Source organism: Squalius cephalus, assembly GCF_949319135.1.
Source record: "Squalius cephalus genome assembly, chromosome: 3".
Classification (NCBI taxonomy): Eukaryota; Metazoa; Chordata; class Actinopteri; order Cypriniformes; family Leuciscidae; genus Squalius; species Squalius cephalus.
In genome coordinates this window covers 60715790-60741768 of record NC_137124.1, presented here as the reverse complement: position 1 = coordinate 60741768, position 25979 = coordinate 60715790, and the positions used below count along the sequence as shown (strand labels likewise).

The window sequence follows — 25979 nt, the reverse complement described above, 5'->3', positions numbered from 1 at the left end:
GCTTGACTTAAAGCAGATTAAAAACACCACATAGACACATAAACTACATTAAACGCTGGATTTCCACCACTGAGGGACATGCAGATCTATGAGACATGACACCCCAGAATCCATGGGCTTTATTAAAACGGTCATATTCTGCTTTTTAACGCTTTCCTTTAGTGTGTGATTGAATCTGTGTGTGTGTGTGTGTGTGTATAAGATCTCACAGTCTCCCACTAAAGGGATTTATTCTGTCTAACAGAGAACACACTGATCCAGAACGGCCTAAAGTGCCAATATCACGTTGCAAACGTCCATGTCACAATGTGAAATATCAGCATAATGCCAGCCAAAGGCAAACTCGTCGAGAGAGGACGAAACTTCGGTGAACTCAGTGTGTCCACGTGTGTTTGGATGCCAAAGCTAAATCTCTGGGTTTGGCTGCCAGAAAATGGATGAAATTAGGAGTTTATTTCTAACGCTGTACAAGCCTGACGTTATCTTGTGTTCAGTGCAGACTTTAACCAGTCTTTTGCTCTCTCCCTGGTCGACGGAAGGTGCGCTCGGAGGAGTTTATGACGCTGACGGAGACGGAGACTTTGATGTACAAGATGCCAGAGTTTTGCTGGGTGAGTGAGATTTATTGTGTCTGTGTTTCTTCCCCTTCATGTCTAAATTGCTTTCTATCTCTCTCTCTCACACACACACACACACACACACACACACACACACACACACACACACTCTCAGACACACGTGAGATAAGGAAGTGGTCTCACCATGAGCTTTTCCGGTGTTGTTTTCATGAACTTTATGCAGATTCAGAAGAGCGTCTGCTTTTGAGGTTTCCTGTTATTTGATGTTGCATGACTTGTAACTACTGTTTGTCCTAGCGAGGTCAACATCAAAATGGTCAAATCTGCTAGTGTAATGCACATTTATGGCAGGTAATTGTGAAGAACTTGGCTCATATACAGTGTTTAATAACGGCCACATCAAAACTAACTTTATCTGGACAATAAATTTATTCTAGATCTGCTGTAAAGCCTAAACTCTGTTACTGTAATCTCCTGTCATTACTGTAAAGCTGCTGTGAAACATCTATATTGTTGAATCTGCTGTATAATCTGTATAAATGAAGGCGAGTTGACATCGACAGCTGATAGTCAGCGTATCTGTTATCTGTATTATTCTGATAGCTCTCTCCTCTTCAGAGAACAGGACTGTGGCGACTAAGGAAAAAGCCTTGAGAAAACATGTGGCACCGGAGGAAAAGAGCATCCAAGCTCACTCCAAGATCACACGTAAAGACACTGTGTGGCGTTCACGGACACTTCTGTCCTGTTCTGCTTGTCTGGTGTGTTTGCATGGAGAAAGCTGCAGAAAGATTGAGTTGTAGCGTCTCCGTGATGTTGTGTTGCTTGAGGTCTTTAAAGAAGCACTTGATTCTGATTGGCTCTTGCACCCGTGCTCGACTGGAGTGGGTTCATCATGACATGATTGACACTTTCAGGAGATTTCAGGAAGCGTCACTCCATGTAATGCATGAGTGTGTGGATCCCTGCATGATGCAGTCTTCATATAGAGAAGGGTGTGTGTGTGTGTGTGTGTGTGTGTGTGTGTGTGTGTGATGTTGAAATGCAGTGTAGGGCTGCACGATATTGGAGAAAAATGTGATAACTCATTAATAATGCGATATTCGATGTGCGATCCGATAATGCTTAAAGTGTGTAAAATTAACTTAAATTATCTTTAAAAAATATTTAAAATGATTTAACCTATATGTGTTTCACATTCTTTTTGTGACAAGAAAACATCCCTAAACTTCTGCCAGTGAACATCAGTGTTTTACTGTATATAAGAAGTGTTATTTTAACATCAGTGTAAAGCTCAGGGGGTCAGGGGTCAGGGGCTCGGGGTTCAGGGGTCAGGGGTCAGGTTATCCTACATTAGGGTTATTTAACAACACAAACTGAATAATCACATGTAAAAGTAAAACACTGCTCATTTCTCTGTCCTGGTTAACTACAGACCCGATGTAGTCCGGCTGTGAGGAACACACTTCTACACAAAATAACCTTGAGTTTGGTTACATGTCGTTTTTGCCAGAATAACTTGCGAGATGTTTGATATTCCATCATGTAAGAGTCAACAGTGATTACAAGGTGTTTGGTTTCATTTCTTCACTCATTTCATTTCTTTATCTGATTGATGACTAGTCTATTCTTGGGTCTGGTTTACACGTCTATTAAATGTTCACTGACAGCCCAAATGTTGCCTTGTTTTAGCTTTAGCCTAGACGTCTGTGTTTGACGGCTCTTTTTAACACAAAATTGCTTGCTGGGAAGAGCCGTGAGTGATTTTCTCTTTGTCTTTTGCTCATGACTCCAGTTATTGCAAGCCGTTGTGATATGCATATTGTGATACACTTGTGATATTTCGATCATTTTGATATATTGTGCGAATGCAGTACATATCACATACTATACTAATACTGTGGTCATCAAGTACTCGTGTAATCTCAGTTAAAGACAGCAGCATGTGAGATGTGAGTGGTGTATCTCGTGAGTAAGATCATGTGCACACAATAGAGAGATTTGAGGACGTATAAAATCAGGTCATCATTCACTGTTCGTCCTTCTTTCACTGCAGATGAGAGGCCTAAAGAAGTGGGAAATGACAGAGGTACTTCGCATGAGTTCTGGTTTATTTATTAATCTCGTAGTTTAGGGTGTTTAAACTCGTATGGTCTTTAGGGATTCTAATGTACACTTAACGCAATAGTTGACCCCAAAAATGATAATTATATCATGATTTACTCATCCTCATGTTGTTCCCAAACCCATATGACTTCTGTGTGACATAGGATGCTTGTTATATATTTTATGGATGTGTGTGTGTGTGTGTGTGTGTGTGTGTGTGTGTGTACACTAAATGGACAAAAGTATTTCCAGCAATTCTGCAGCTCTAAAAAGAAAGTCGTGTCATTGTTCAGCTAAAGTCAGTTCAGTGTTGAGTTAGTTTCATTCATTAACTGTGTAGAGATCATCGAATATGAAATGATTTCATTCAGTTCTCTGTAGAAAACAGTAGCTGTGTTTCCATTACCCTTCAAAATGAAATTGCGAATTGAAAACTCGCCCAATGGAAACATGTCAATTCTGCAAAAACTCCCATATATCGCAAAAGAGTTTTTACGCTCGTATCAGGAGCTTTTTCAGGCCACTTGACAGGAATATTTCACAGAACTGCAGTAGAAACAGTTTTTTACAGGTCAACTGGTGTGTGTTAAAGATGAGCCGCATGTTTGGACAGAAGACGAGACAGAGCTCTTTATTAAAGGGGAATTCCACCCATTTGAACATTGTTTTTTATTTAAAGTGGGTCATATATGTAGTCGAAATGTAAAATAAATTTTGAATTTGGTGCCTTCGTGACCGAGGAAAGACAAAAAATAACTTCAGGACGCATTTGTATGAAAGACAACAACTCCCACAATGCACCACATTGCACAGCTCCGCAAGCCACTCCCACTAATCCAGAAAGCGCATATCTGCCTATAAGAGAAATCACTCTTCCGTCTACAAGGCTAGCTACCACCAGAGCTTGAAATTCATTTCACATTCACACAAAATGTCTAGTTAGTTGGCGAACTCATTAGTGCATTACTCCTCGTTTGTATTTCTTTCGAAAAGGTGAATCATTGCATGGTACCTGGATGTTCAGTCAGAACATATGCGGTGCGAAACTAGGATAGTTCTCAACACAAACGTCCGTGTCCTCGTCTGATTCAGAGATTTCGTCCAGGAGAAATTGTCATCGTTGAATTTCTTTGCTGCAGACGGACTCTATCTCTGTGTTCGTAGCGGTTCGTCGTTGCATAGTGAGATCACCGGCGCCACCAGTCCACCCTAACTCGAGCCAGTCCGGGCTCCTCGTCCGCGGCAGGCAGGTCTTCTGCCTCGGCTGCTCTTCGCTATAATGCGGCTTGTAAAGGTAGCCACAAACACCTGATTCAAGCATCAGACTTCCGAAATCCTCTTCTTCTATATCATATTGAGCACTCTCCTCCGCTATTGTCATAACTTTACATCTGTCTCCACAGCGCCTGTTAGCTTAGCTTCAAACAAGATGGAGGATATTGCTTTCAGTTTCAGAGAGTAAAGTCCCACCCACTGATCTGTAATAGGTCTGTAGCGTGAGCGGGTCCCGCCCCCTGGGAAAGATGAGGAACGAGTGTCTGTAGTCTCAACAGAAATCCCCCCCTCTTACACTTCCTCCTACAATGACGCAAAATTACGATTTTTGCGTCATTGTAGGAGGAAGTGTAAAAGGTAAATAACGGATTTCTCCCGTCTCAGGGGAAAATGAGAGAGTGTTGCACGACCATTCAATAGTATGACTGGGTTTCTAACAATGCAAAGCTTAATGCAAATGGGTGGAGTGTCCCTTTAAACTCATAAAAGACAAAAGCATTAAATACTGGATTCTAAACGACAAAGAAATTCCACAATTTATCAAGACCTCAAGCAGAAATGAGGCTGAAACACACACACACACACACCTCATATGAGCCACTCACGAGTATAACAGACACACTTCCAACACACACTTCCATTACAATCAATGAAGTTGTCTACACTGCACGATGAATCTCTTATTTACATCGTGTCTGTACTTTGTTATAATGAGAAGATTTCGCGAGTCGCATAACTCCGCTCTGGACAGACTCCAGCGTGTGGAGCGGTGAGGGGGTTTTAGCTGAAACGCCTCTGATTGGCCATTGTGTCTCAAGAAATCGACAGATATGTCTGTGATTGGCTGAACTGCTCAACACTGCACAAACACGCTCTCTCATCACGATCTCCAGAGTGCAAACGCTAATACACACTGGGTGTTTGCAGAATCTGTTTAGCCAATATGCTGTTATCAGATTCATCTGAGGGTGTACGCCGTAGACCCGGGCCGCACTGGGGCTCCTACACGCTTTATCGCAGTCGCACTGGGGCTCCTACACGCTTTATCGCAGTCGCACCGGGGCTCCTACACGCTTTATCGCAGTCGCACTGGGGCTCCTACACGCTTTATCGCAGTCGCACTGGGGCTCCTACACGCTTTATCGCAGTCGCACTGGGGCTCCTACACGCTTTATCGCAGTCGCACGGGGGCTCCTACACGCTTTATCGCAGTCGCACTGGGGCTCCTACACGCTTTATCGCAGCCGCACGGGGGCTCCTACACACTTTATCGCAGTCGCACTGGGGCTCCTACACGCTTTATCACAGTCGCACTGGGGCTCCTACACGCTTTATCGCAGTCGCACCGGGGCTCCTACACGCTTTATCGCAGTCGCACTGGGGCTCCTACATGCTTTATCGCAGCCGCACTGGGGCTCCTACACGCTTTATCGCAGTCGCACTGGGGCTCCTACACGCTTTATCGCAGTCGCACTGGGGCTCCTACACGCTTTATCGCAGTCGCACCGGGGCTCCTACACGCTTTATCGCAGTCGCACTGGGGCTCCTACACGCTTTATCGCAGTCGCACTGGGGCTCCTACACGCTTTATCGCAGCCGCACGGGGGCTCCTACACGCTTTATCGCAGTCGCACTGGGGCTCCTACACGCTTTATCGCAGTCGCACGGGGGCTCCTACACGCTTTATCGCAGTCGCACTGGGGCTCCTACACGCTTTATCGCAGCCGCACGGGGGCTCCTACACACTTTATCGCAGTCGCACTGGGGCTCCTACACGCTTTATCACAGTCGCACTGGGGCTCCTACACGCTTTATCGCAGTCGCACCGGGGCTCCTACACGCTTTATCGCAGTCGCACTGGGGCTCCTACATGCTTTATCGCAGCCGCACTGGGGCTCCTACACGCTTTATCGCAGTCGCACTGGGGCTCCTACGCGCTTTATCGCAGTCGCACTGGGGCTCCTACGCGCTTTATCGCAGCCGCACTGGGGCTCCTACGCGCTTTATCGCAGTCGCACTGGGGCTCCTACACGCTTTATCGCAGTCGCACTGGGGCTCCTACACGCTTTATCGCAGTCGCACCGGGGCTCCTACACGCTTTATCGCAGTCGCACTGGGGCTCCTACACGCTTTATCGCAGCCGCACGGGGGCTCCTACACGCTTTATCGCAGTCGCACTGGGGCTCCTACACGCTTTATCGCAGTCGCACCGGGGCTCCTACACGCTTTATCGCAGCCGCACTGGGGCTCCTACACGCTTTATCGCAGTCGCACTGGGGCTCCTACACGCTTTATCGCAGTCGCACTGGGGCTCCTACACGCTTTATCGCAGTCGCACTGGGGCTCCTACACGCTTTATCGCAGTCGCACCGGGGCTCCTACACGCTTTATCGCAGCCGCACCGGGGCTCCTACACGCTTTATCGCAGTCGCACCGGGGCTCCTACACGCTTTATCGCAGTCGCACTGGGGCTCCTACACGCTTTATCGCAGCCGCACGGGGGCTCCTACACGCTTTATCGCAGTCGCACTGGGGCTCCTACACGCTTTATCGCAGTCGCACGGGGGCTCCTACACGCTTTATCGCAGTCGCACTGGGGCTCCTACACGCTTTATCGCAGCCGCACGGGGGCTCCTACACACTTTATCGCAGCCGCACTGGGGCTCCTACACGCTTTATCACAGTCGCACTGGGGCTCCTACACGCTTTATCGCAGTCGCACCGGGGCTCCTACACGCTTTATCGCAGTCGCACTGGGGCTCCTACACGCTTTATCGCAGCCGCACTGGGGCTCCTACGCGCTTTATCGCAGTCGCACTGGGGCTCCTACGCGCTTTATCGCAGCCGCACTGGGGCTCCTACGCGCTTTATCGCAGTCGCACTGGGGCTCCTACACTCTTTATCGCAGCCGCACTGGGGCTCCTACACGCTTTATCGCAGTCGCACTGGGGCTCCTACACTCTTTATCGCAGCCGCACTGGGGCTCCTACACGCTTTATCGCAGTCGCACTGGGGCTCCTACACGCTTTATCGCAGTCGCACTGGGGCTCCTACACGCTTTATCGCAGCCGCACTGGGGCTCCTACACGCTTTATCGCAGTCGCACTGGGGCTCCTACACGCTTTATCGCAGTCGCACTGGGGCTCCTACACGCTTTATCGCAGTCGCACTGGGGCTCCTACACTCTTTATCGCAGCCGCACTGGGGCTCCTACACGCTTTATCGCAGTCGCACTGGGGCTCCTACACGCTTTATCGCAGTCGCACTGGGGCTCCTACACACTTTATCACAGTCGCACTGGGTCTCCTACACGCTTTATCGCAGTCGCACCGGGGCTCCTACACGCTTTATCGCAGTCGCACGGGGGCTCCTACACGCTTTATCGCAGTCGCACCGGGGCTCCTACACGCTTTATCGCAGTCGCACTGGGGCTCCTACACGCTTTATCGCAGTCGCACCGGGGCTCCTACACGCTTTATCGCAGTCGCACTGGGGCTCCTACACGCTTTATCGCAGCCGCACTGGGGCTCCTACACGCTTTATCGCAGCCGCACTGGGGCTCCTACACGCTTTATCGCAGTCGCACTGGGGCTCCTACACGCTTTATCGCAGTCGCACTGGGGCTCCTACACGCTTTATCGCAGTCGCACCGGGGCTCCTACACACTTTATCGCAGCCGCACCGGGGCTCCTACACGCTTTATCGCAGCCGCACTGGGGCTCCTACACGCTTTATCGCAGTCGCACTGGGGCTCCTACACGCTTTATCGCAGTCGCACTGGGGCTCCTACACGCTTTATCGCAGTCGCACTGGGGCTCCTACACGCTTTATCGCAGTCGCACCGGGGCTCCTACACACTTTATCGCAGTCGCACCGGGGCTCCTACACGCTTTATCGCAGTCGCACTGGGGCTCCTACACGCTTTATCGCAGTCGCACTGGGGCTCCTACACGCTTTATCGCAGTCGCACTGGGTCTCCTACACGCTTTATCGCAGTCGCACTGGGGCTCCTACACGCTTTATCGCAGTCGCACTGGGGCTCCTACACGCTTTATCGCAGCCGCACTGGGGCTCCTACACGCTTTATCGCAGTCGCACTGGGGCTCCTACACGCTTTATCGCAGTCGCACTGGGGCTCCTACACGCTTTATCGCAGTCGCACTGGGGCTCCTACACGCTTTATCGCAGTCGCACTGGGGCTCCTACACGCTTTATCGCAGTCGCACTGGGGCTCCTACACGCTTTATCGCAGTCGCACTGGGGCTCCTACACGCTTTATCGCAGTCGCACTGGGGCTCCTACACGCTTTATCGCAGTCGCACTGGGGCTCCTACACGCTTTATCGCAGTCGCACTGGGGCTCCTACACGCTTTATCGCAGTCGCACTGGGGCTCCTACACGCTTTATCGCAGTCGCACTGGGTCTCCTACACGCTTTATCGCAGTCGCACTGGGGCTCCTACACGCTTTATCGCAGCCGCACTGGGGCTCCTACACGCTTTATCGCAGTCGCACTGGGGCTCCTACACGCTTTATCGCAGTCGCACTGGGGCTCCTACACGCTTTATCGCAGTCGCACTGGGGCTCCTACACACTTTATCGCAGCCGCACCGGGGCTCCTACACGCTTTATCGCAGCCGCACTGGGGCTCCTACACGCTTTATCGCAGTCGCACTGGGGCTCCTACACGCTTTATCGCAGTCGCACTGGGGCTCCTACACGCTTTATCGCAGTCGCACTGGGGCTCCTACACACTTTATCACAGTCGCACTGGGGCTCCTACACGCTTTATCGCAGTCGCACTGGGGCTCCTACACACTTTATCGCAGCCGCACCGGGGCTCCTACACGCTTTATCGCAGTCGCACTGGGGCTCCTACACGCTTTATCGCAGTCGCACTGGGGCTCCTACACGCTTTATCGCTGTCGCACTGGGGCTCCTACACACTTTATCGCAGCCGCACTGGGGCTCCTACTAGGGCTGGGCGATAAAACGATAACGATATGTATCGCGATAGACACGTAATCAATATCAATAAAAAATGCGTTCGATAAAACGTTCGATAATTTTTTTTTTTTTTTTCGTCGGAAGAAACCAGCAAAGCAAGTTTGATTGCATGAACAAAGGCACTCACTCTCTAGTAACTAGATAAAACAGGAAAAGTCAGCTCGCCTGACTTCAAGTCTGACCGTAGTCTGACCAATGTCGTCTGCAGATTATGCCGTCAGTTTCTCTGTCATTCGCGTGCTGCTGATGCGCTGTTCTAGCGTGTGCGTTTCTCAGCGCGTAGTTACATGTGAAGCTCACATGCACTAAAAGCCTGTCTTTCGAGTCTTATTGTGCTAATACTGTTATATACACACAAGGTTTACATAAACTAGTCAGATATGTCTAAAGTGAAAGCAAACTTGAGAAAATTGAGAGAAAATCTGCGTGTATAAATGCGTGTATATTAGACGCGTCGCGCGCAGCTCTTAAAGAGACAGTAGTAATAGTAAACACGCTGCCGCTTGTCCTTAAAGGGATAGTTCACCCAAAAATAAAAATTATCTCATTATTTACGCACTCTAATGTTGTTCCAAACCTGTATTCATTTCCTTCTAATATTTTCTAATATTAATATTTTGAAGAATGTGGGTATCCAAACAGTAGCTGGTCCCCATTGACTTCCATAGGAGAAAAATATACTATGGAAGTCACTGGGGTACATCAACTGTTGGTCATTCTTCCAAATAACTTTTATTTTCAACAGAAGAAAGAAACTTATTCGAGTTTAAAACAACGTGAGAGAGTAAATTATGAAAATTAGAATTTTTAGGAGAACTATCCCTTTAATGTTAATAAAACAACAAAATGTAAAGAGAAAATCACTCACTGCTCTTGACTGATAACTTTACTAATAGCTTTAATAAGTATCAATGTATAATTTATACAGTGAAGTCTGTTTTGTTTTATTTTCATATTTGTTCATTTAATTACTTTCTGCAATGCTACTGTTAAACACACCTACTGTAGCTGAAAACATAAAGCACTGTTTATTTAATTTGTATATTAAGTTGTGTATGTGTAATGTGTATCTTTGATCTTAATATTTAATAACAAAGAAAATAATGAGAACATTTTTTATCTTCGCCCCTGTCTGCCATTCTTTTTTATTTTATATTTTGTTACCTAAGGCTTTGTTTTTAAAATATGGACATTAGTTTGGCTGCAATGCTCAGTCACAAAATAGTAAAACCAACATAAAAAAGAATTGTGATAAAATCGTGAATCGTGATTTTCCTGAAAGAAATCGTAATATTATATTTTTGCCATATCACCCACCCCTTTATAAAGCATTTCTTACGTATTCTTTAATTTTGCACCTTAATGTTAAGAGATAATTGTTAAGTGTTCATTGTGATTTTAGACTTTTGAGTTTTCCATGGTCGTGTTGACATTTCTGCCTTCATAACTGATGGGATTATAATCAGAGGTAGGTTAAGTTTAAAATAAAAAATCTTTAAATGTAATATATTTGTCTCCTGGACTGGTCCTTATTTTAAATGTTATAAAAAATTTCAATAATTATCGATATCGACCGATATGAAACACTTATATCGTGATACAGTTTTCAGCCATATCGCCCAGCCCTAGCTCCTACACGCTTTATCGCAGTCGCACTGGGGCTCCTACACGCTTTATCGCAGTCGCACTGGGGCTCCTACACGCTTTATCGCAGCCGCACTGGGGCTCCTACACGCTTTATCGCAGTCGCACTGGGGCTCCTACACGCTTTATCGCAGTCGCACTGGGGCTCCTACACGCTTTATCGCAGTCGCACTGGGGCTCCTACACGCTTTATCGCAGTCGCACTGGGGCTCCTACACGCTTTATCGCAGCCGCACTGGGGCTCCTACACGCTTTATCGCAGTCGCACCGGGGCTCCTACACGCTTTATCGCAGTCGCACTGGGGCTCCTACACGCTTTATCGCAGTCGCACCGGGGCTCCTACACGCTTTATCGCAGCCGCACTGGGGCTCCTACACGCTTTATCGCAGTCGCACTGGGGCTCCTACACGCTTTATCGCAGTCGCACCGGGGCTCCTACACGCTTTATCGCAGTCGCACTGGGGCTCCTACACGCTTTATCGCAGCCGCACTGGGGCTCCTACACGCTTTATCGCAGTCGCACTGGGGCTCCTACACGCTTTATCGCAGCCGCACTGGGGCTCCTACACGCTTTATCGCAGTCGCACCGGGGCTCCTACACGCTTTATCGCAGTCGCACTGGGGCTCCTACACGCTTTATCGCAGTCGCACCGGGGCTCCTACACGCTTTATCGCAGCCGCACTGGGGCTCCTACACGCTTTATCGCAGTCGCACTGGGGCTCCTACACGCTTTATCGCAGTCGCACTGGGGCTCCTACACGCTTTATCGCAGCCGCACTGGGGCTCCTACACACTTTATCGCAGCCGCACTGGGGCTCCTACACGCTTTATCGCAGCCGCACTGGGGCTCCTACACGCTTTATCGCAGTCGCACTGGGGCTCCTACACGCTTTATCGCAGTCGCACCGGGGCTCCTACACGCTTTATCGCAGCCGCACTGGGGCTCCTACACGCTTTATCGCAGTCGCACTGGGGCTCCTACGCGCTTTATCGCAGTCGCACTGGGGCTCCTACACGCTTTATCGCAGCCGCACTGGGGCTCCTACACGCTTTATCGCAGTCGCACTGGGGCTCCTACACGCTTTATCGCAGCCGCACTGGGGCTCCTACACGCTTTATCGCAGTCGCACTGGGGCTCCTACACGCTTTATCGCAGTCGCACTGGGGCTCCTACACGCTTTATCGCAGTCGCACCGGGGCTCCTACACGCTTTATCGCAGTCGCACCGGGGCTCCTACACGCTTTATCGCAGTCGCACTGGGGCTCCTACACGCTTTATCGCAGTCGCACCGGGGCTCCTACACGCTTTATCGCAGCCGCACTGGGGCTCCTACACGCTTTATCGCAGTCGCACTGGGGCTCCTACACGCTTTATCGCAGCCGCACTGGGGCTCCTACACGCTTTATCGCAGTCGCACTGGGGCTCCTACACGCTTTATCGCAGTCGCACTGGGGCTCCTACACGCTTTATCGCAGTCGCACTGGGGCTCCTACACGCTTTATCGCAGTCGCACCGGGGCTCCTACACGCTTTATCGCAGTCGCACCGGGGCTCCTACACGCTTTATCGCAGTCGCACTGGGGCTCCTACACGCTTTATCGCAGTCGCACCGGGGCTCCTACACGCTTTATCGCAGTCGCACCGGGGCTCCTACACGCTTTATCGCAGCCGCACCGGGGCTCCTACACGCTTTATCGCAGTCGCACAGGGGCTCCTACACGCTTTATCGCAGTCGCACTGGGGCTCCTACACGCTTTATCGCAGTCGCACGGGGGCTCCTACACGCTTTATCGCAGCCGCACTGGGGCTCCTACACGCTTTATCGCAGTCGCACTGGGGCTCCTACACGCTTTATCGCAGTCGCACCGGGGCTCCTACACGCTTTATCGCAGTCGCACTGGGGCTCCTACACGCTTTATCGCAGTCGCACCGGGGCTCCTACACGCTTTATCGCAGTCGCACCGGGGCTCCTACACGCTTTATCGCAGCCGCACTGGGGCTCCTACACGCTTTATCGCAGTCGCACTGGGGCTCCTACACGCTTTATCGCAGTCGCACGGGGGCTCCTACACGCTTTATCGCAGTCGCACTGGGGCTCCTACACGCTTTATCGCAGTCGCACTGGGGCTCCTACACGCTTTATCGCAGTCGCACCGGGGCTCCTACACGCTTTATCGCAGTCGAACTGGGGCTCCTACACGCTTTATCGCAGTCGCACTGGGGCTCCTACACGCTTTATCGCAGTCGCACCGGGGCTCCTACACGCTTTATCGCTGTCGCACTGGGGCTCCTACACGCTTTATCGCAGTCGCACTGGGGCTCCTACACGCTTTATCGCAGTCGCACCGGGGCTCCTACACGCTTTATCGCAGTCGCACCGGGGCTCCTACACGCTTTATCGCTGTCGCACTGGGGCTCCTACACGCTTTATCGCAGTCGCACTGGGGCTCCTACACGCTTTATCGCAGTCGCACCGGGGCTCCTACACGCTTTATCGCAGCCGCACTGGGGCTCCTACACGCTTTATCGCAGCCGCACCGGGGCTCCTACACGCTTTATCGCAGTCGCACCGGGGCTCCTACACGCTTTATCGCTGTCGCACTGGGGCTCCTACACGCTTTATCGCAGTCGCACTGGGGCTCCTACACGCTTTATCGCAGTCGCACCGGGGCTCCTACACGCTTTATCGCAGTCGCACTGGGGCTCCTACACGCTTTATCGCAGTCGCACTGGGGCTCCTACACGCTTTATCGCAGTCGCACCGGGGCTCCTACACGCTTTATCGCAGTCGCACCGGGGCTCCTACACGCTTTATCGCTGTCGCACTGGGGCTCCTACACGCTTTATCGCAGTCGCACTGGGGCTCCTACACGCTTTATCGCAGTCGCACCGGGGCTCCTACACGCTTTATCGCAGCCGCACTGGGGCTCCTACACGCTTTATCGCAGTCGCACTGGGGCTCCTACACGCTTTATCGCAGTCGCACTGGGGCTCCTACACGCTTTATCGCAGTCGCACTGGGGCTCCTACACGCTTTATCGCAGTCGCACCGGGGCTCCTACACGCTTTATCGCAGTCGCACTGGGGCTCCTACACGCTTTATCGCTGTCGCACTGGGGCTCCTACACGCTTTATCGCAGTCGCACTGGGGCTCCTACACGCTTTATCGCAGTCGCACCGGGGCTCCTACACGCTTTATCGCAGCCGCACTGGGGCTCCTACACGCTTTATCGCAGTCGCACCGGGGCTCCTACACGCTTTATCGCAGTCGCACTGGGGCTCCTACACGCTTTATCGCAGCCGCACTGGGGCTCCTACACGCTTTATCGCAGTCGCACTGGGGCTCCTACACGCTTTATCGCAGTCGCACTGGGGCTCCTACACGCTTTATCGCAGTCGCACTGGGGCTCCTACACGCTTTATCGCAGCCGCACTGGGGCTCCTACACGCTTTATCGCAGTCGCACTGGGGCTCCTACACGCTTTATCGCAGTCGCACTGGGGCTCCTACACGCTTTATCGCAGCCGCACTGGGGCTCCTACACGCTTTATCGCAGCCGCACTGGGGCTCCTACACGCTTTATCGCAGTCGCACTGGGGCTCCTACACGCTTTATCGCAGTCGCACGGGGGCTCCTACACGCTTTATCGCAGCCGCACTGGGGCTCCTACACGCTTTATCGCAGTCGCACTGGGGCTCCTACACGCTTTATCGCAGTCGCACCGGGGCTCCTACACGCTTTATCGCAGTCGCACTGGGGCTCCTACACGCTTTATCGCAGTCGCACCGGGGCTCCTACACGCTTTATCGCAGTCGCACCGGGGCTCCTACACGCTTTATCGCAGCCGCACTGGGGCTCCTACACGCTTTATCGCAGTCGCACTGGGGCTCCTACACGCTTTATCGCAGTCGCACTGGGGCTCCTACACGCTTTATCGCAGTCGCACTGGGGCTCCTACACGCTTTATCGCAGTCGCACCGGGGCTCCTACACGCTTTATCGCAGTCGCACTGGGGCTCCTACACGCTTTATCGCAGTCGCACTGGGGCTCCTACACGCTTTATCGCAGTCGCACCGGGGCTCCTACACGCTTTATCGCTGTCGCACTGGGGCTCCTACACGCTTTATCGCAGTCGCACTGGGGCTCCTACACGCTTTATCGCAGTCGCACTGGGGCTCCTACACGCTTTATCGCAGTCGCACTGGGGCTCCTACACGCTTTATCGCAGTCGCACTGGGGCTCCTACACGCTTTATCGCAGTCGCACTGGGGCTTCTACACGCTTTATCGCAGTCGCACTGGGGCTCCTACACGCTTTATCGCAGTCGCACCGGGGCTCCTACACGCTTTATCGCTGTCGCACTGGGGCTCCTACACGCTTTATCGCAGTCGCACTGGGGCTCCTACACGCTTTATCGCAGTCGCACCGGGGCTCCTACACGCTTTATCGCAGCCGCACTGGGGCTCCTACACGCTTTATCGCAGCCGCACCGGGGCTCCTACACGCTTTATCGCAGTCGCACCGGGGCTCCTACACGCTTTATCGCTGTCGCACTGGGGCTCCTACACGCTTTATCGCAGTCGCACTGGGGCTCCTACACGCTTTATCGCAGTCGCACCGGGGCTCCTACACGCTTTATCGCAGTCGCACCGGGGCTCCTACACGCTTTATCGCTGTCGCACTGGGGCTCCTACACGCTTTATCGCAGTCGCACTGGGGCTCCTACACGCTTTATCGCAGTCGCACCGGGGCTCCTACACGCTTTATCGCAGCCGCACTGGGGCTCCTACACGCTTTATCGCAGTCGCACCGGGGCTCCTACACGCTTTATCGCAGTCGCACGGGGGCTCCTACACGCTTTATCGCAGTCGCACCGGGGCTCCTACACGCTTTATCGCAGTCGCACGGGGGCTCCTACACGCTTTATCGCAGTCGCACTGGGGCTCCTACACGCTTTATCGCAGCCGCACTGGGGCTCCTACACGCTTTATCGCAGTCGCACCGGGGCTCCTACACGCTTTATCGCAGTCGCACCGGGGCTCCTACACGCTTTATCGCAGTCGCACTGGGGCTCCTACACGCTTTATCGCAGCCGCACTGGGGCTCCTACACGCTTTATCGCTGTCGCACTGGGGCTCCTACACGCTTTATCGCAGTCGCACTGGGGCTCCTACACGCTTTATCGCAGTCGCACCGGGGCTCCTACACGCTTTATCGCAGTCGCACCGGGGCTCCTACACGCTTTATCGCAGTCGCACTGGGGCTCCTACACGCTTTATCGCAGCCGCACTGGGGCTCCTACACGCTTTATCGCAGTCGCACAGGGGCTCCTACACGCTTTATCGCAGTCGCACCGGGGCTCCTACACGCTTTATCGCAGTCGCACCGGGGCTCCTACACGCTTTATCGCAGTCGCACAGGGGCTCCTACACGCTTTATCGCAGTCGCACAGGGGCTCCTACACGCTTTATCGCAGTCGCACAGGGGCTCCTACACGCTTTATCGCAGTCGCACAGGGGCTCCTACACGCTTTATCGCAGTCGCACAGGGGCTCCTACACGCTTTATCGCAGTCGCACAGGGGCTCCTACACGCTTTATCGCAGTCGCACCGGGGCTCCTACACGCTTTATCGCAGTCGCACCGGGGCTCCTACACGCTTTATCGCAGTCGCACTGGGGCTCCTACACGCTTTATCGCAGTCGCACTGGGGCTCCTACACGCTTTATCGCAGTCGCACTGGGGCTCCTACACTCTTTATCGCAGTCGCACGGGGGCTCCTACACGCTTTATCGCAGTCGCACTGGGGCTCCTACACGCTTTATCGCAGTCGCACTGGGGCTCCTACACGCTTTATCGCAGTCGCACTGGGGCTCCTACACGCTTTATCGCAGTCGCACGCAGCGATTCTCAGTCTATCGGTTTTAACTACTTTTACTATCGGTTGATTAACCCCCTTAGGTCGGTGGTATCGCCGGCGATACCAGCTCGCTTTTTTTTATCAGTGTAAAAGAAACTCATAAATACTCTGTTGACTTTGATTTTCCATAGGAGTTTCATACATCAATCGATTCTGTTAAATGTGTATTATTTTTGTGTATACTCACAATAAAAACAAAGTGTTGTGCTTTTCGCCAAATTAAGAAAAATAAACACGGAGTGAGTTCTGCCTTCTCTCTGTCCGTGTAGTCCATTCTGAAACGCGTCCGAAAATGAATCATAACTCAGCGAATACTTCTCACACAGACACGTGATATATGTCTTTATGAAGCTTGAAATCTATTCTTTTAAATGAAGTAATTAATATAAAAAACAAATGTTTTCAACTCATGTAATCCGTTTGAAAGCAAGGAGAGGTACCGTTTTTCCTTCTCCCTTCATTATCTCTAAATGAGCTGCGGCCGCCACGCCCCCGGCGCTATTCACATGGTAAATAGTTTAGGTAATCTATGCTTCGCACCCGCCCCCCGATCAATGCCTTGAAAACACGAAGTTTCATCAGATCAGATTCACTGATAGTTCATCGCGTTTAGAGAGGATGGCTCGTTTCTCCGGTAAAGACGCCCTTCAGATGATTCTGGACAGGAAGAACTCACCTTTTCCTCAGAGGAAGATTGTAACTCACGAACGGCAGTATTTTCAAGAGCGAATTGATCACGCCGAGTAAACAGCGAGTTTTTACGTGAGTAAATACGTGTACTCAAGTGGTCTAGTGGTAGAACATTTGCCTAGTGTGTCAGAGGTTCTGAGTTCGAATCCGCACTCATATAGTTTTTTTTTTTTTTTTTTTTTTTTATCAAATCAGATTATGTTTATCAGTGGTTGTATATCAGGCAGAGACATGTTTGTGTGTATTTTGTTTTGTAATTTCACTGGAACGAAAAGAGAGTCTCCACAACGGATTGAAGCGCGCGTCCGAGTGAAGACTGCGCGAGCCTAAAACAAACACAGTATCCGCGTCTGACTCGCGGGAATCCACGGCGCAAACCTGTGAGGGGCTGTGTTTTCTCGAGCCCCATATCAGCTCGAGAAAACACAAGTTTATTCAGATCATTACTTGTTTACACCGTCTCGCAGCGCTGTGAGGAATAATAATAATAATGGAAAATGTCCCTCAAAAGGTAGATGTAAACAAACTATTAAAAGGTAAATATAATTTTTTTCTTTAAATAATTTTTATTGTGTTTTATTAGTAACAAATTTGGGGAGAGGATAAATATTCCAAAACTGAAAATACAGTATGAGAATTAACTGCACAATTACTAGACATGTTTACCTTGGATATTATACAATTTGCAAGCACAATTTGTGGAAAAAAAAAATGTATATAAAAAATATAAATAAAATTTATTTTTGTGTATAAATATATACACATATATATGTGTGTGTGTATGCACATATATATATTTGTATAAGCAACGTATTAAACTGCAAATTAACATTTATATTTCTTATAATAAAAATGAAAGACCTATGTTACAGACATATGAAAGACAACATTTCGTTGATTAGTTTTGGATAGATTATACATTTTTACTGTAAAATATCTGCCACCTCAAATAAGCTTTTATTTGCCAATTTTTTGTCAAAAATAATCAAATAATCAATCAAATCCTTAACTTTGAAATATGTATGATAAAATGTATACTTTAGTTTTTACAAAGAAAGATTACACTTGAATTGTTGTTTATTGAAATATTTACAAGGTAGACAAACTATTAAAAGGTAAATATAAGCCTTTTCTTTAAATAATTTTTATTGTGTTTTATTAGTGACAAATTTGGGGAGAGGATAAATATTCCAAAACTGAAAATACAGTATGAGAATTAACTGCACAATTACTAGACATGTTTTCCTTGGATATTATAGGCCAATTTGCAAGCAAAATATGTGGAAAAATAAAAAAGAATTGAGATGCTTCCAACTGTTGCTCTTGCATTCTTGTGGCTCAGTGACTCACCTGAATGAATGGCTCATTAAGTATGCGGTCCTCAGGTGTTAAACCCTCATAATATGACGCCCACTCGAATATTGCCTTTCCAAACAGAAAGTGCTTTGCAAAATTCAAATCAATGTATTGTGTTATGTGAATGATTAGGCAGGGTGATTTTCATATCATTTTGAAGAAAAAACACTAGGCGATGACATCCATTAGACAAAAGTCTTATTGGCACATATTTAGTGTGTGTTTTGTGGTCTTATTTCAGAAACTTTAGTTTTTAGTTTTTTCAATAACCACGCATAAACATTATTCTCTCAAAAATGCAGACATGTACATTCTTGTTGCTCACATATTATGGTAGCCCTGTTTGTGCTAAATAGTGTGTAATTTTTTTTTGCCATTACTATGTTTATAAGCAACTGAAAAAAGCACAAATGTCAGGGCATGTCAGAACATCTCAAGGACCCCAAAAACACCTTAGACCCCAGAGGGTTAATCAGTTATCGGCCAGCGTTGGCCAACCTAGTTATCGCTATCGGTAAAATTCACTATCGGTTGACCTCCAGCTGCTTTAGTGGAGCATGTGTTCTCGTCAGTGGCCTCATTTGCACGTCTTCGTTCGAAGCAGAAGTGCAGGTTGTCATTCACTGTTCGTCCTTCTTTCACTGCAGATGAGAGGCCTAAAGAAGTGGGGTTAAGTAATGACAGAGGTACTTCGCATGAGTTCTGGTGTTACTACCACTATACGTTTGCTTCAGTGCGCCGTTTTGATGGCATGCTTTAATTGGATAATCTGTTGTGTCTGTTGTTCTGGTTTATTTATTTATGTCGTAGTTTAGGATGTTTAAAGGGATAGTTCACCCAAAAATGAAAATTCTGTCATCATTTACTCACCCTCAAGTTGTTCCAAACCTGTATGACTTTCTTTCTTCTGCTGAACACAAAAGAAGATATTTTGAAGAAAGTCGGTAACCAAACGACTGATGGACCCCATTGACTTCCATAGTAGGAAAAAAAAAATACAATGGATGTCAATGGGGACCAGCAACTGTTTAATTACCAACCTTCTTTAAAAATATCTTCTTTTGTGTTCAGCAGAAGAAATTTTTGGGTGAACTATTCCTTTAAACTCGTATGGTCTTTAGGGAAACTAATGAACACTTAACGCAATAGTTGACCCCAAAAATGATAATTATATCTTGATTTACTCATCCTCATGTTGTTCCAAAACCCATATGACTTCTGTGTAACATAGGAAGCTTATTATATTTTTTATGGATGCATGTGTGTGTGTGTGTGTGTGTGTGTAGGTACACTATATGGACAAATGTATTGGGACACACCTCTTAATTCTTGAATTCAGGTGTTCAATCAGACCTATTGCCATTGGTATATAAAAGCACTTAGCCATGCAGTCTGCAAAATTACAACTACAACTGGGAAAAATGCAATGATACTTTTAAACATGCAACCACCAGTTTTCGCAAGTCACTGAATCATTCATTCAATGGATTCGTTCAAAACGCTGAATCATTTAGCAATGAGTGTTGCTTTGAGAGTGTGCAGTAGTTGTGTGTACATAAATATATATGCTGTAATTTTTCAGCGCTACACTCTAGAATGTACACAGGGCGCAATGTAAGTAGTAGCCTATATAATCCATAATGTGATGTCATTACAGTTTCTGTTGTAGTGGTCAGGTGTCCCCAATACTTTTGTACGTCAAATGATCTCAAGAATGCAATTTTATCAAATGCATTATTTGAATGAATTTTAACCTTTGCGTTTCAAATTAATCACATTTTGCAAATGAAATAATTAATCTTCAATAAAAGCCAGTACAGATTTCAACTAACATTAAAATCTTCTAATAGCTTGCATGTTTTTTTTTTTTGTTTATGTTTTTTTTTTTTTTTGCATATTGTGCAAAAAAATGTAATTAAGGGTACAGAGAGATAAAGTGAATTCTGAGATGCTGTTGAAAATTTAATTCAACATCCAAACAAACAAGTTTGTGAATATATGCTAGATATCTGCTCTTCATGTGTGTGCTGAAAATAAATATTGTGTTTGTCCGTACTCTTGGCTGTGCAAATAGGAGAAAAACAAAGTGGATTGGACTGATCCACGGAGTAAAGCAATAGGTGAAGATTGGGCTGGAGAGAGAGAGCAAGCATGAAAATGTTAGAAAGACTGTAGAAAGAGCTAAGTAATAAGCAGAGTAATAAGCTCTGAGATATTACCAAAGGTCAGAGGAATATGGGTTACGATCAGGCAAGAGCTTGGACCCACGTTAATATTGGAAAAGCTTTCCTAAGCTAGAAAGATGTTAGGGAGCGGGAAAGCCTGAAAATGGATAAAGAGGTTGCTTCGTTTTTGCACTTTCACGCAATAAAAGTCTGCAACGTCACTGCTCAGATTTCCTGCGTTGTAGTGGCTGCATTGAGCTGAATTCTCTTCTCAGTGTGGCAAAGCACAACATGGGTTTCCGTGTTCACACTTCATAGTTTTCTGTAACACTCGTGGTAGGTGTGTGAAGTTCCTTGCCACTGCTTATGCTAGAGCAGCTCTGTTTGGCACTTCTCACTACTCTCATTGTGAGAATCTTCTGAAGAAGACTCTGTGCACGAGGCTTGCGTTCTTCCAGCAAGGGAAGAATGCTGAGCCGTGTGCTCTTGTTTCTGAGGTCGCCTCACGAGACCGAGCCCTGGTGGTCCAGTAGTGATCCCGAGTTCATGGAGACTGAGCAGACTGGATTCTCCCTTTCTCTCTCTAGCCCTTTTCACACATACCCCTTTTCCACCAAGGCAGTGCTGGTGCCGGTTCGGAGCCGGTGCCTACTCGCGAACCAGTTCTTTGTGTTTCGACAGCCAAAGAACCGGTTCTCGGCCAGGAATAAAAAAAAATTGGTTCCAAAGCAGCACCAACTCTTTGCTGGACTAGAACCGTTCTTTTACCACGTCATGCTGACGTCGGGGGCTGGGGGCGGGGTTATTGTCGAACTTCTTCTCGAACGTAACCTCCGTCTATAGTAATCCAGACGAGCAGCACAAATGTGTTCTAAACGTCTTCTTCTGACCCCGATATAGGATCGCAAAGCCAGGAGAAACATTTGCAGAAAGACGATGTAGTCCGCCATTGTAATTGTTATGCTTGAAGTTGGCGCAAGCGTTTCTGGGAAAGCTAAGACGTATGGCAACGTACACCGTGACGTAACGACGCCGTTTGCTGGGCTCTCTAGTCAGTGGAAAAACAAACAGGCTCTGAGAAGGTTCGCAAGTTGAACCAACTTTGAACCAGCACCAGTTCCCAACCAGTTATTTTTTGGTGGAAAAGGGGTAACAGAGATTCCGGGAATCTGTGCCCGCATTCACACATATCCCGTAAAGATCACGTAAAGACACGTTGACATCAGTTTGACTTATCCACAGCGTCTTAAGTTTGCTTATAATCTGTGATTACTCTCTCGAGAAACCACGCTGGTGCATTATTTTTCTGATTCGATCATAAACTAGCGCATCACATAGCGTTCCACTAAGCTGCCGAACAATCTCAGCTTCAGCATCATCGCTACGACACACCCCTTACGGCATTGATTAAGGATTTTGTTTACACGGAGCGTTCCGGGACTGATCCTGGCAATGTTACTTGGTCCTCATTCCGGGATCAATCCCGGGACTGGTTTGCGTTCATACAGAAGGCACTCTGGCAATTTTCTGGGATCAACGCGTTGTGTAAAAGGGGATTCTGTCTCTCTTGCCTTCGGTTTTGCAAGATTTAGCAAGAGGAGCGTTCTAAGCTCTCTGGTAACAATCCTCGCCCTCGCAGTTTTTCCTTGACCTCCACACTGGAAACTTGGGGACTTGGAAACAGCCATTTAGAGCTTGGTTGATTAATACAGCGGCCGCTGACTTCACCAGCATTGCTAGCTCTGTGGAGTAGGGGTATGCTGGCATTCCCCCGGTGGAGATACAATGACTGCGTATCTTTCCCTGTCCTCGGCTTCCTCCTGGAGCTCTCGGCCTGTTTTGCCTTCAAAACCTTGCAGGAATACCTCTGCCCTGCAAGTTCTACGTGGATGATCGGTTTAGCATTGCACATGATGTGTGTGTTACAAGCTTGCCAAGCAGGCATCCTCAAGGATTTGAATGAAGGAGTTGGTGTGACCCCTGAGGAGGTCAAGGAGCTCTGACAAATCACTGATCTGGCACTTCAAGTGACTTAGCATGCCGCTAGCGCAATCGGTTGCTTGATAGTGGGGCTGGTGGCTGGGGAAAGGCACTTATTGCTCTGAGATTCATGATAAAGTCAAGACTTCGGCCTCGATCAGACCCCGCACAGCACTGCCTTTTTTGTTGACTTTTTTAATTTAGAAAAGAGCAGTGCGATGTGGTTTTTTATGTTGCTAGTCAACCACCGAATCAGCTGTCCTGTCGGTCTAATTGTCACATATTCTACGCCTGCCATTTTCGTCCACTCACCACCAGAGGTCACCCATTCACCATTAAGGCTTTTTCACTGCACACACAGTTACAGGTTACCCTGGACTACATTTCCCATGTTGCATGGCTTTAATCATTTCTGCACCTGTAGTCAATCTCAAGGACTATAAAACACTGATGCACAAGCCTAGTGATCACCAAGTATTGTTAGTGAATATCGCTGTCTAGCTGATAGCATCTTTACGGAGCCAATCCTAGTGTTCCTGGTCTGTTCTAGTCTTACTCTTGCTTGTTTGCCCTGTGTTTTGATCCTAGTCTGGTTTCCCATGTTCTGCCTTCACAAAAAAAGCAAATGAGAACACAATCAGGCAGATCAGAAAAATATGTTAAATCCAAAAACTCCTGAATATATACCTCTAGCGGTCGCACACCCTGTTCTAGGGCTAATAATAGTCTTGCAAGGTTCATACCTGACCAGTGTGCTTTAGAAAAGCCGCTGGATCCTCGTTTGGCCGAGTATTCTGTTATGGCGGGACTGAGACGAGAGGCGTGTGGATCCATATGCAAAGCCTTTTATTTACAAAAGATGTGTTCAGAACAGGCAGGGGCCCAAACAAAGGCAAACAGGTATGATATGGCCAAGACAAAGAGCATTCCAGGGACAGGCGAGGGTCAACAAATGGAGAACGTAATCCAGTGGACAAGACAAGAGGATAAACCAACTAACCAGGCTAAAGTCCAGGCGTGAGGCAAACAGTATCCGAACAGGGCAAGACGAAAGAGGTAATCCGAGGTGAGCAAGAGTCCAGGACAGGCAGAGAGAAGGCAGAACATAGGAAACCAGACTAGGATCAAAACACAGGGCAAGCAAGCAAGAGTAAGACTAGAACAGACCAGGAATACTAGGATTGGCTCTGTAAAGATGCTATCTGTTAGACAGCGATATTCACTAACAATACTCGGCGATCAGTGAGCTTGTGCATAAGTGTTTTATAGTCCTTGTGATTGACTACAGGTGCAGAAATGATTAAAGCCATGGAACATGGGAAATGTAGTCCTGGGTAACCTGTAACTCTGTGTGTGCAGTGAAAAAGTCTTAATGGTGAACGGGTGACTTCTGGTGGTGAGTGGACGGAAATGGCAGGCGTAGAATACATGACTAACTAATGGCAGGCTGCGGCCATGACTAACAGCTGAAGTCACGAGGTCCCACAAGAATTCTCGCGAATTCACATATGATCGCGCTATATAAGTGCTGAATTGCTGCGGAGCTCCCCGGCATCTGGCAAAAATAGAAGTTCTGCGTATCTGCTCCGGAGGGCTGCGGATCGCCGGAGTCGGAACGCAACCGTTCTGCAGTCAGTGAAAATACACACATTGACTTTAATGGAAACCCATTGACTCCGTCACCGTTCCGGAGCGGATCCGCAGCCGTTCCGCAGTTGGTGGAAATTAGGGGTAAGCAGCTTATTCTTATTCCGAGGCAAGCCCGTGATGCATCAGCAGCTTCAGCTCACTCTTGATAGCTCTGCCCAGTGCCCTTAAAGGAGAACTCCGGTCAATTTTAACATTGAGCTCATTTTTTTGTAAATTTATATCACGCGCGTGAACTTGACAATCGACTACTGTGGACTTCGACCGAAAACAGGAAGAAAATACAGGTATGTGCGCTGGCTGAATTAACATCACTTTTATTAATATCTTTCACATCTACTGCAGTCAGATTCACCCGTGATCACTCTGAAGGAATCACTCACATGGCTGGGCACTTGTAATGACACATCAAGGATGTTAAGACGCTAAAAGCAGGTTTAAAACTTGCCCCATTTAAGTCAACAGGGTGCAAATTTTAAAAAGAGGATAACACGGTGTAGGCAACACCGATTTTTGTCGTTGTTCTCTGTACTGACAGCACTCCAAATTTACAAAAAAATGAGCTCAATGTTAAAATTGACCGGAGTTCTCCTTTAATGCCTACATAGGCTACTACGAGCAACAAGCCACCACAACCCCTCGAAGCTGGCTGGCCTCGTCCCCCAGCTCGCCAACACCGTCATAAACATGTTGACCTGAAGAAGACGGGCAAGGTTTCCCGCCCCTCAAATCCCCCTCAGGCCTTGGGTGTTTCCCAAAAGCATTGTTAGTAAACTATGGTCGCAAGTTCTGTTGTTATCGGCATAGTTCAACGAGTCCGTGTTTCCCGAAAATATAGTTCCAACAAACATTCGCAAAGTTGTGTGGTTGGAACGACAGCTCTCGACCTGTGGTTAGAAGCAGAGTTTCTTGTTTGTAAATCCTTATCTTAACCCAAATAAGCAAGCTGACATTCGTCATTTATGCCGTTTAGTTTGTCGAGAGATTTAAAGCGTAAGAACGAGCCTATGATTGGATCTGGAATTAAAGCAAAATAACTGAGAAAAATTAGAAATAGTCCTCAGATGCCACGTCCGTAATTTAACAAAACATCTAGCATTGATTCGATCTCAAAACAGATTTTTATTACTCCACCACTTGTGTGACATCATTAACCTACGCGGTTGAGCGACCAATTTGCGACAATACGGTTTTGGAAAACAGTGGTGACTAGCTAGTTGATTTCTTCAACAATGCATCGTACTATGGTAGTTAAGCAGTGAGTTGTGTCATTGTACGGGAAATGCACCCATGATCAGCTGGTAAGGAAACAGAGGGCTGATTCCCTCACGAAGCTAGTGGTCAAACCGCTAAAGCGTTTTTGCCCTTCTCTACTCAGCCTACGAGGTCTGTTCTATCAGTACGGCTTCTAGACGTGCCTCGGCTGACAGCAGACCGATCGTATGTTCTGCATAATTAGGGGGGGATGCTCCAAAGAAATGTGTTGGGCTTCCCTGTCTGGATCACGGCGCCACTTCTTCAAGCTGTGCTTAACAGGGTACGCAGCTGAAGGGTGAGATTTGGCATCCAACCCATAGACTGTAAAAAAATATGGGCGTAGTGTCTGTGACGT

General features: G+C 48.3%; 2 protein-coding genes across 6 annotated transcripts in view; both read left to right on the top strand.

Moving 5' to 3' along the window:
- The window catches only part of sdcbp (syndecan binding protein (syntenin)), a 261455-nt gene that overhangs the window by 17923 nt on the left and 217553 nt on the right, over positions 1-25979 (top strand). The window lies entirely within an intron of this gene.
- Positions 1-25979, top strand: part of unm_hu7910 (un-named hu7910) — a 78205-nt gene that overhangs the window by 5377 nt on the left and 46849 nt on the right. For 2 of the 5 annotated variants that reach the window (XM_079864985.1, XM_079864984.1), the window contains 4 exons: positions 540-611; positions 1197-1286; positions 2635-2667; positions 19223-19261. In XM_079864985.1, the coding sequence (XP_079721111.1) occupies positions 540-611; positions 1197-1286; positions 2635-2667; positions 19223-19261 (234 nt within the window). The remainder of the gene's footprint in view (positions 1-539; positions 612-1196; positions 1287-2634; positions 2668-19222; positions 19262-25979) is intronic. The other 3 variants (XM_079864987.1, XM_079864986.1, XM_079864988.1) reach the window with 2 other exon arrangements.